Here is an 11,374-nt window from a genome sequence, read left to right as displayed (position 1 = left end):
TCGGGCTTCTGTTCGCACACAAACACATACAAGTGGTAAGAACTACAACCACAGCTCTAAAGCCCGACTCATGTAGTCTACCAGCCATCGTCCTATCCTTCGCACGCTGTCTCTCGTTCTCGCAACGCCAACTAGCGCGGCGCGAATCTACCGCGTGGCCGTCGCAGAGCTGCCCAGTTTCAAATATGAGCGGCTCAGAGCAATCGTACTTAATAATATGATCGTACTTAACCGAGTATATTCGTACTTAGGTGCTAATACGGTATTTTAAATGGGTGTAAAATCGTAGTCGTTAGTGCACCCTTAACTTTTTTCATATACAGTACCGATAAGGGTGCTCGGCGCCCTAACTATATTTTCACAAATTTTAGGTTTCGTGAGAAATTCCACGAGAAATATATTCCCAAATAAATTACCATCAAGTAACGTTACTCTCAGATAATTCCGAGTCTGATAGCCAGTGGTTTTGTTGATCACAACAAAAATCCACGTACGAGTTCTTAAGCACTGGCACAGGCGCCAGTGCTAAAGATGACGAGAGCGAGGGCGCGCCCGGCGTCACTGTGCTGGACGTTTGTTCCTCCTCTGGTAACGATGGCAGTGACGAAGACACTTCGACTATCTAAGCGATTCAAGTGAGGCGCTAGATGCCATACTCTACGAGATAGGTAAAGTTACACTACAACGAAGACCGTTTTTCTGTATAACTCTAAACTTTTATACGTATATGAATTCCCTTCTCACGTGTCTTTGAATAGACGCGCCACTTTCACGACAAAATCTGTCGCAAATACAGAATTAACACGACGGCCATCGTATTTTTTGACGTTGTCTCTGGAGTTCTACGCAGCGGATTGCTGAACGACGCCGTGATTGATTTCGGAATCAGAATGATTGCAAAAAGTATGGACGGCTGCATCGCATTTGTTTCGCTGACATTGGCTATTGGGTGGCCTGAACCACTAAGACAGCGGTTATCAGAGACACCTTTTGTGGTTATACCCATAAATTTAAGCTCGAACCACTGGGGGTTTATTATTGTGGAGATCGCGTTTCTGTTAACGTATACGCTCCTCTAGCTCAACATAGTGCACTTAGTCTAATTCATCAATTCACTTTCCAATTCCCCACCACGACAACAGTTTCCGACAGTACATGTACTGAAGGTGTATTTCTATGAGCCGCTAGACCAGGAGTGCTACTGAAAAGAACTGGAAGATGATGGAAATTTCATTTGCTGTCATAACTGGAGAAATGGCACAGTGCCTGCGGTGCAAAAGAGCTTTTTCCTTAGGAAATTATCGCGAAGTGGATCGACAAGCCCTCACAACCTGATTTAAAAAGCTGTGGAGTAATGGTCCGGGGTATTGTGTACGCACACTTGCGCAACACCCATCGATTGGAACGCCATCGGGTGACAGAAGCTTATGTAAGCGTGATGCGGCTTAAGACTAGCCTGGTTGTTGCTGTGCACGATGAAGCTGGTGCCACACAGTGAGAAAAAATTGACGGAAAAGCAGAAGACGGACCAAGAGGTTAGTAAGATGCTGCTTCCACAATAATCTTGTATCCATTCGTGGTTTTGTTAAACAATAAATATATATATATCGCTTTCCCTTTTCTACTTGTGCTTTTCGTCTTCTTCTTCTTATGTGTTAACCCCTCTAGCCCCGCGTTTTCGGGCGGAAATTACCCTGTATTCTACAGGGTAAGAAAATGACTTAGGTTTATTATTTGCGGAGTTTTTCCAAGCTCACAATCTCTGTCAGTTATCTACTCTGTGCAGTACAGGGTAAGAGTTAAAATGGTGGTTCTAACATATGGCACTATATCCTGTATCGCACAAATCGGCTACAGGGAAAATTTCTAAATATCAACAAAAACCATCACTCACAAAGAGTTTGCATTCATTCCATATTTGATTATTCATAGGATTGATTAAATCACTGCTGTCTGTACTACTTCACAAATATTCTCTGCAGAACGTCCTGCATTCGTAGCGCTCGCTGTGCTTCGTGAATTTCCCGACCCTACGCTGGAACCGTCATCGCAACAACTGTCACCTTCCAGCTCGTCGTCTATACGTTGCGCACCTGCTCTAGTAGGAGCACGCAGCCGAATAGCCTTGAGACCGGGAGGAATTGTCGCTCCTCCCCGCCATAGATCGTGCCATATCTGGCTGCAGGTGGCCGAGTTTGTAGGTCCACTAGGATCGTGTTGCCGCACCTTTTGGCATAGATACACCTTCCCTCTTCCAACGGCGGTATTGTCATCCACGCTCCGCATCCTCACTTCAGAGCACTCCACACAGTCAAACGTGGTTTCCCACGGGTTCTTGCCCGGACGCAGCAACGAGCACACTTTGCAGCCGTATTGACGGCGCTTCTGTGAGTAGGTCCCGTCCTTTCCACGTGTTGTGCGAAATACGCTCACTTGTTTAGTCGTGTGTTGTGCTGGTAGCGTGTAGCGCGGAGCTGATGAGCGGGAAACCGGAGTGTCTGCCAATGCTTCAACTGACAAGTCTCCTGCAAAGTCAGCCGGTCCAATGCTGAGTAGTGCAGTCTGCATCAGCCGCTGAAACTCAGCATGTGTCGGAGGTGCTTTACCGGGAGCAAGATTGCCTTGAATACGTCGATAGATGATGTATGCGTTGGTAAGCGCCATGTCAACTAACCCAAGAAGATTGTGTGGTAATATTTCTTCATTTTCATCGCTCTCTGTAGTATACAGGAAAACATTCGACCGTTAGTTTATGTTGTCATGTATAATACAGGATAAGAAAAGAGCAAGTAATACCTGAATCGAGTATCTTTGCAAGCGCAGTTGGTCATGAATATTTGCTCCTCCCATGCCATCTTGATAGTCTTTCACGAGTTGAGGAGCTGGCACGTCAACTACTTCAGCACCTGCGCGTCTTGACAGGGTTGTCGGTCGGGTACTACACCCCGTAGCAATGAAGTGTACAGGACGGTTGTCCATCCATGACACTGCAATCAAATTCAGCTCAGTCTTGGACTGTGCAATCCGGTATACCCCTCTCGCCATCGTCTTTGGTCGTTTAGCTTGCTTGTACGGAATGTCTTTACAGTAGCCTCGCCGATTCGTTTGAATGGTGCCGACATGGTAGAGTCCACGTTGTAGAAGGATAGACGACAGCAGCACACTTGAGTAGAAACGGTCGGTGATAATCAGACGCTTCCTTGGTAGTCCTTCCAGCACCTCTTCAACATTACGGATCACAGCGTTGGGGCCTTGGTTCAGGTCCGCACAGTCACTGTTGAGCTTCCTTGGTATATCTCAGCCCTATACAGAATAAGACACAAGCATAATTACTTAGTACCTGGATAATACAATGTTCTGTAGACTAAGTGATCCATTACCTGTAGCAGTACCCGCTCTCTGCATCGCAAGTCAAGAAGCACTTAGTACCCCATGGGTGAGGTTTTCCTCGAAGAAACTGCCGCATGGGGTTGAACTTGCTACTCATCGGTATCATTCCTTCGTCGAAGGCGGCTTGTTGCCCTACTGTCATCCCCAGCTTGAACGTTGCGTTGATCGTGTCCGCGACAGGCTTAATCTTCCACGTCTTGAACTTGATAGCGTCAGGATGACTGTTGTCGCTAAAATGCAAGAATCGTACGATCTCTTCGAATCGCTTTCGGGACATGTATCGCCCAAATGTGCCTTTAGGAGCCGCGCCCTGTACATCCACCGCCCAATGCTTCGACAGCTTCTCACGGTGCGGGCAAAGGGTTCGGGCACACAGTAAACCAATGAAATGTACCAGCTCATGCGCTTGTATTGGCTTGAACGATCGTTGCTCAGCCTGGACTTGCTGTACAGTTTTCATCTTGTACTCAGGTCGCCTCAGCTTGAGCTGTCGCTGTCGTGCCATTATTTCGTCCGCTGCCTGCGTTCGATACTGAAGCTGGTACCGATTTGATTCCGTAGCGATAGACATCCACATCGATTTAGGCAGGAACAGGAAAAACAGTCCTTCCAAGTTACTCCCCAGTGCAGTAGCCAACTCCGTAGGTGTGGCGGAGCAGCGTGTAAGCTCTGCCGATGGCAGCTGAAGGGAAGCGCCTACATAGCAACGATATATGGGTATTAGTGTCGAGTACAGGATAGCCGAAGCAAAGGACACTCGTTATCCTGTATAGTACACGAAAGCACTCACATGAATCTTCGAAGTAGGTCGTCCAGCCTGTTTTCGCGTGTTCGCTCAGCTGGTCCTTGTTCATCTGGTCGAATGGAGTTCCCGCTGAGAGATCGACTGCATCTTCCTCATCGCTGGTGTTTTCTTCCTCTTCACCAGCAGAAGTTTCACTTGTACCTTCAATGTCGGACTCATCGCCTTCATCGACTTGGAAGTCGTCCTCGTCACCAGAGCTTAAACGGTCATCACCAACAGATATGTCCACTTCTGCTGCGCGAACAGTACACGACCGTAGTGGACGTAGTGACGGTATAGGAGACGCAGCGACCTCTTTACGCGCACGTTTCTTTCTTGGCGTCTGGCCCTTAGCAGGAGCTTGGGCGGGGGACTTAGCCGGCGACTTGGCTGGCGTATTGGTGGGTGACTTGGCAGATGTCTTTTCAGCTGACTTTGTAGTCGTCTTCCGAGGTGACTTGGCAGGTGCTTTGGCAGGTGTCTTCGCAGGCGACTTGGCAGGTGTTGTCGCAGGCGACTTGGCAGGCGTTTTCGCAGGCGACTGGGCAGGCGTCCTCGCAGACGACTTGGCAGGTGTTGTCGCAGGCGACTTGACAGGCGTCTTCGCAGGCGACTGGGCAGGCGGAATCACGGGGGAGTTGACTGGCGGCTCGGGGGCACCCAGTGGAATTAATAGAGGGGAGCTCGTAGTGGCGTGTCGTTTGGCAGGCGGCATGTCATAGATAACTGTGTAATGAGTTAATAACAATATAACAAAATTAAAATGAGCCGATTCGTACCATCAACTGGCACGTGTTGCCATACTTCGTCAGCTCCGTCGAAATAGTCGACAAGGTGTGTTACGTTTGGCCTTTTCTTCCATCCATCAGGTGTAAAGTAGCGATTCTCGGTAGCTAGCCCCTTTGGTCGCTCAAATTGCCACCCTAGCTTCTTGAGTCTGGTCCACAGTTGTCCCCATGTAAGTCGCCGAACTCTTCGCTTCTGCATGGTGCTACCTCCCCCTGGTCTAAATCGTGAATGGCGCGAAAATTGGCGCGCTCTCTAAATCTCTAAAAATTTCTGGCCACGAATTATTAGCCCGAGGTTAGCTACATCACTGTCAAACTTTATATTTGGCAGCATCACTTGAAGTTTGTATAGTTGTACTTGAATTAAGTATGAGCCCGATTTGCCAATAACCTTATCCTGTAGAATACAGGATACGAAACTTTTTATCCTGTAGAATACAGGAAGCGGGGCTAGAGGGGTTAACCCCTAATGCGTTTCTTCATACAATAACGCTTATGGTGATACTTCGCATCAATTTTTTAAAATACGGTTATCGATTTTTAGCGATAAGGGCGCCCAAGGCTTTAGGGCGCCCTAACGCTTGCAGTTAAGGGCGCCCAAGTGGCTTAAAGGTGCTCCAAGCGTTGTAGTTAAGGGTGCACTAACGCCATTCGTGTAAAATACTTTCTTAAAATTGGATTTATCTTTCGCTAAGAGTTTTTTTGAATTCTGGTATAGCAGCCATAACTGAGTTATAGCAACCATAAATGTCGCATATTATGGTTGCGGTAACGACAGTATCACGTGGCGGCACAACATTAAGGGATGCGTTTCATACACGCTATCTTCTTAACGGGCACTTTCGATTTTGTCAGCTACCTCTTTCATCGTATCACCCAGCATGCTTGGGCCCTTCACGCTGAGTGCGTTAGTAGGCCTGCTGCTGGCGTCTCAAGAGGCTTTTGCTGCCTGCAGTAGCAGGTCTAGCCGCTACCAGACCAACCTCAAGGGCGTCTGCGTCTGCAACGCCACTCAATGCGACACCGTCTCGAATGACTACAAGACACTGACTGCGGGACAAGTCGGCGTGTACACGTCGTCCAAGGCTGGCGACCGCTTCGCGTACAAGGTCGTCAATGTCGACGCGACGGCTGCCAGTAACCCCACGTTCACGGTCGATGTGTCTACGCAGTACCAGACGATGGTGGGCTTTGGGGGCTCCTTCACGGATGCAGCCGCTATCAACGTGTACAAGCTGTCATCCACGCTACAGCAGATGGTACTGGACCAGTACTACTCGGACAAGGGGCTACAGTACTCTCTAGGACGCGTGACTATCGGCTCCACGGACTTTTCGACGAGCATCTACTCGTACAACGACAACCCAGGGGATCTCGCGCAGGCCAAGTTCTCTATCGACGTGGATCGAAAGTCGAACAAGATCGACTTGATCCAACGCGCTCTCCGCACGTCCACGCGTGATGTCAAGCTGTACGCGTCTTCGTGGGCTCCTCCTGCCTGGATGACGACAGAGAACACGACGATCAACTGCGCAGTCAAGGGCAAACCCGGTGAGGCGTACTGGAAGTCGCTGGCTCTGTACTATTCCAAGTTTTTCGACGCGTACAAGACGGAGGGCATCGAGTTCTGGGCCATGACGGTGCAGAACGAGCCCACCAAGTCCATTCTCCAGACGTCGGCGTGGCAGTCGCTGCGGATGTCTGCCGAGGTGCAACGTGACTTTGTCAAGCTGGATCTGGGTCCCACTATGGCCCAGAGCCACCCTGACCTCAAGATCATTGCAGGCGATGACCAGAAGTCAGGCATCTTGGACGAACTGGCGCCGTTCCAAGACCCAGAGTCGCTCCAGTACATCAGCGGACTGGGCGTCCACTGGTACCGCAACTTGGACTTTTTCTTCTTCGGCATCGGCGGAGACTTTGACAAACTCTTGACGTTCCATAATAAATTCCCCAATGTCTTCATGCTCGCCACCGAGGCGTGCGAGGGATTCCTTCCGAGCTGGTTAGGCACCGGCTCGGGTCCGTCTCTGAAGGACGAGGACAAGAGCTGGTCTCGTGCGGAGAATTACGGCCGCGACATCATCGAGGACGTCAACAACTTTGTGGTCGGCTGGACCGACTGGAACTTGGCTCTGGATACCGCGGGAGGCCCCAACTGGGCCGAGAACTTCGTGGACGCGCCCATCCTGGTGGACGAAGAGGGCGGCGCCGAGTTCTACAAGCAGCCGATGTTCTACGTCATGGGCCACTTGTCCAAGTTCGTCCCTGCTGGCTCGCGTCGCGTCGACTTCCCCAAGTCCAAGACGCTCAGTAACTTCCACCGCACGGCGTTTGTGACGCCAGACAAGAACGTGGTGCTGCAGTTCTCGAACCGCGATAACTCGGACGTCACGGTCAGTGTCAAGCAGACTGACGCCAAGACCTTCACGCTCCAGCTGCCGGCGCACTCGATGCAGACGGTCATTCTCCCTGCCTCGAGCGCTACGAAGATCCAGTCGTAACTGCGGACAACGAGTGTTATAAATATTCGTACGGAGATGCTACCGATTAATAAAATAATTGAAACAGAACCGACTCCACCTACTTGTCTTGTGCGTCTCCAAGGTCTTTCACAATATTTTTGTCGTCAGGTGGAGATCATGATGCACTCTTGTTCAATGAATGCAGTGGTGGTCTAAGGAGACTTGACGTTTTGGTTGCTGGCTGGAAATTGCAGAATGGCTAGTTGAGAGGAACTGGAAGCACGGTGGCTCAGACTGCTCAGCCCAAAGTAAATGCTCGTTTACATACAGATCCTTGTCGTACGATACTTCTGCTCACAGATATGAGATCCGGAAAACACTACCCGAGCTCGTTCAACATGTGAATTCGCTGAGTAAAAACCTGGTCGAGTTGACCGAGTGTGTGTTCGTCTACAGGTGGCATGACGACTACGATCTCCACAAGCTTCGTGGATCGGCCAGACTAACTTATCGTTCTGTGCGTGCTTAGACTCTTTACTAAAGTACTTCGCACATAAATTGCTGAGATTGCTGAGATTGCGGCCTAAGTAATGCAAAATCTCAGCAAGTTTTCATCTGGTAGATTGTCAAAACAAGGGCGAATTTGCTGCAAAAGTAACATATCATGAAGAGAGCTCATTAGCATACACAGGGCTAGCGAGAAAACGGCAAACACCCAAGCTGGCACACAAGTCACTCAAAAACGCTCAACGCTTTTTGGTAAGAACATCACATTGGTAAACCTTCCCATCCCTGCTGTAGGTTTCAAAATCCAGTACACGCCTTTGTAGATCTACCACGTAGCTAAAGTAAAAGGATATAAAGCCAAATCAAGGGAATAGATACCCGAAATGGTCTTTTAAAACGGTCCAAATAATGAAATGGTTGAAGCGATGATCGGCATTGCTAAAACGCTTAGCATAAAAGCATCAAATCTCCGATAAAAACGACGCCACAATTTACAAACCATTTGGACAGCCTGCCGGTACAGCCCTGCCGGGTGGAAAACATCTCAGCATGCCTGTTCATAATCGCTCCCTCCGTCCCCATTCCACATGCCCAAGCAATTCGCTCTTCTAGGGTTGTCTTGGCTGCTAATTTCGGGACCCTCCAGCCGTCGGCCCGCTCGAAAACTTTCCGGTTGAAGCCGTATCAGCTGAGAGCGCGATCCAGGACGCGTCCAAGATCATCAAATGGACAGCTTAGTGCCAAACCGAGATATCCTGGGCGTGAAGCCGACACGAACTTGCGTCGTGCGCGTTGAGCAAAGATCATACGATGGTTTTCGTGGCCCTCGGAGACGTACATCTTCAGAATTTGCTGCAGATATCTAAATTCTTGTGGCTCGGCATATTGCACGTCTTGAACATTACGGTGGCTTACAAGGGCGATCCGTGCTCTACACTGACGTCAACACACTCCATCACCTGCGAGACACTTGGCCACAGCATCTCCGTGATTATACTTGACGGCAGCACATCCATATCGATAGTATAGAGGAAGTGTCCTCTCCATCTGCACATGTTCGAGCATGTACAATATGACGCGTAATTGATAGTATCGACAGTAACGATACCACTTGACGGCTCCGTACTGAATAGCCACCTGCATATGCTACGACGCTTAGTGGTAGGCGCTATAGAGAGCTTAAAGCGCGGACCGTAGCTGCAGTGCCGCGCTGGCGTATTCTGATGGCGCGACATCGTAGATCGTCGAAGAGAAGCTAGGTGAAGCTGAAGGCTGCGTGTGCCACGTCAAAGGTTGTTAGATAGGCGCCAGTGCAGCTGCACTCCGTGCACGAGTGCCGCCGTTGGCCAGTGCTGTCAATAGACACGGCCCAGACCTCTTTTTGACGTTCTGCTCGCCAGAATGTGCCGGAAGTGGCCGTGTCGGTGGCGACGTACATCGCGTGTCAGGCAGATATCAAAGCTTGGGGGTAGTAAGATAGTGGTCCACGAACGCAGAGATTAGCGCCGCACACATGCAGCATGGCTCCAGTAATTCGACAGGCGCGCATATCTGCAATCTGAGGTACCTTCCGAGTCCTTGGCTTGCTCGCCTTGAAGTCGAGACTCTGGAAAGAACCTCTCGATTCTTATACGACCGAGGGTGTTTTGATCGGCTTGACTCTGTTCATGCCATGTCGGCCGTGGTCGGACGAGAAGCGTGTGTTATCAGCATAATGCCCATCTAAAGCACAGCAGCCGATGTTAGCGAAGCGATCGTGACGGCAACAAAGAGCTTATTAATAGCGTTGCTCTCTCTCGTGAATAGGGTAGCACTCACCAAGTATACAGCTTCGCTTGGCGACGAAGTACCGGTATCGAGTACAGTTTGATCATCGACAGCAGCGGAAGAATCGCCGTTAGCCTCCTTCAAACTCGAAAACCAGTGAGGAACAAGTCGCTTGCCTCCGACGCCGCTCGATTTCAGGTCAAGGGCCTGTGTACCCCTTGGATTGTTCGCTGCGATGTGACTGGCTGAAACAGCGGTGGTCTCTACCACTTGTGAGCGCTCCATTGGCTGCAGAGCAGAGCTTGCAGTCGCGTTGGTGTTAGTATCCTCACCCCTAAAGATCCGGCATCGATTGGCCAAATTGCTTTTTACACAAGCTGTACATACAATTCATCAAAGATCACAGCAGATCTTCAACTTTCATCTGTAAGGATTTTCACCTTTTTCATTTTAAAAGATTTTCCGTCCTGACAATTGGACTTCCTCGGATAACATAAGTGACCGCTCCCTGTTTGCAGTTTGTAATCGCCTCCGTCAAAGCTTCTTCTCTAAGCTATAGACGCGCATGTGAACGTCAAGGAGTCCTGGCCAAGAACCCTATCGTTGTTCTACTCAACAAGACCCCATTTCTTCGCTTCTTGCAGCTGGAGTCTCTCTCCAGAGCGTACTGGTGTGTCCATGTTGGTGAATTGAGGAGACAGCAACGTGGCTATCGGCTGTCAGTGCCGCTACCAGACCAACCTCAAGGGCGTCTGCGTCTGCAACGCCACTCAATGCGACACCGTCTCGAATGACTACAAGACACTGACTGAGGGACAAGTGGGCGTGTACACGTCGTCCAACGCTGGCGACCGCTTCGCGTACAAGGTCGTCAATGTCGACGCGACGGCTGCCAGTAACCCCACGTTCACGGTCGATGTGTCGACGCAGTACCAGACGATGGTGGGCTTTGGGGGCTCCTTCACGGATGCAGCCGCTATTAACGTGTACAAGCTGTCGTCCACGCTACAGCAGATGGTACTGGACCAGAGAAGGGGCTACAGTACTCTCTAGGACGCGTGACTAGCGGCTCCACGGACGTTTCGACGAGCATCTACTCGTACAACGACAACCCGGGGGATCTCGCGCAGGCCAAGTTCTCTATCGACGTGGATCGAAAGTCGAACAAGATCGACTTGATCCAACGCGCTCTCCGCACGTCCACGCGTGATGTCAAGCTGTACGCGTCTTCGTGGGCTCCTCCTGCCTGGATGACGACAGAGAACACGACGATCAACTGCGCAGTCAAGGGAAAACCCGGTGAGGCGTACTGGAAGTCGCTGGCTCTGTACTATTCCAAGTTTTTCGACGCGTACAAGACGGAGGGCATCGAGTTCTGGGCCATGACGGTGCAGAACGAGCCCACCAAGTCCATTCTCCAGACGTCGGCGTGGCAGTCGCTGCGGATGTCTGCCGAGGTGCAACGTGACTTTGTCAAGCTGGATCTGGGTCCCACTATGGCCCAGAGCCACCCTGACCTCAAGATCATTGCAGGCGATGACCAGAAGTCAGGCATCTTGGACGAACTGGCGCCGTTCCAAGACCCAGAGTCGCTCCAGTACATCAGCGGACTGGGCGTCCACTGGTACCGCAACTTGGACTTTTTCTTCTTCGGCATCGGCGGAGACTTTGAG

At 50.4% G+C, this 11,374-nt stretch overlaps 2 protein-coding genes across 2 annotated transcripts in view; both read left to right on the top strand.

Annotated features, from left to right (window-relative positions):
• Positions 1–5,843: 5,843 nt before the first annotated feature.
• PITG_04255 (glucosylceramidase, putative) lies at positions 5,844–7,466 on the top strand (the record flags this gene model as incomplete). The annotated part of the gene is made up of 1 exon (XM_002905868.1): positions 5,844–7,466. One exon carries the CDS (start codon positions 5,844–5,846, stop codon positions 7,464–7,466), a length of 1,623 nt encoding a protein of 540 aa, XP_002905914.1.
• Positions 7,467–9,606: 2,140 nt separating this feature from the next.
• PITG_04254 (glucosylceramidase, putative) overlaps positions 9,607–11,374 on the top strand; it is a gene marked incomplete at both ends in the record, with an annotated part of 2,435 nt that continues 667 nt past the window's right edge. Inside the window, 4 exons of the mRNA XM_002905867.1 lie at positions 9,607–9,632; positions 9,741–9,786; positions 10,425–10,596; positions 10,713–11,325. Coding sequence (XP_002905913.1) covers positions 9,607–9,632; positions 9,741–9,786; positions 10,425–10,596; positions 10,713–11,325 — 857 coding nt within the window. The remainder of the gene's footprint in view (positions 9,633–9,740; positions 9,787–10,424; positions 10,597–10,712; positions 11,326–11,374) is intronic.

This window comes from Phytophthora infestans, genomic scaffold (assembly GCF_000142945.1).
Source record: "Phytophthora infestans T30-4 supercont1.5 genomic scaffold, whole genome shotgun sequence".
In the NCBI taxonomy this organism is placed as follows: Eukaryota; Oomycota; class Peronosporomycetes; order Peronosporales; family Peronosporaceae; genus Phytophthora; species Phytophthora infestans.
Note: the sequence above shows the minus strand (reverse complement) of the source record. Positions and strands in the feature narration are given on the sequence as shown.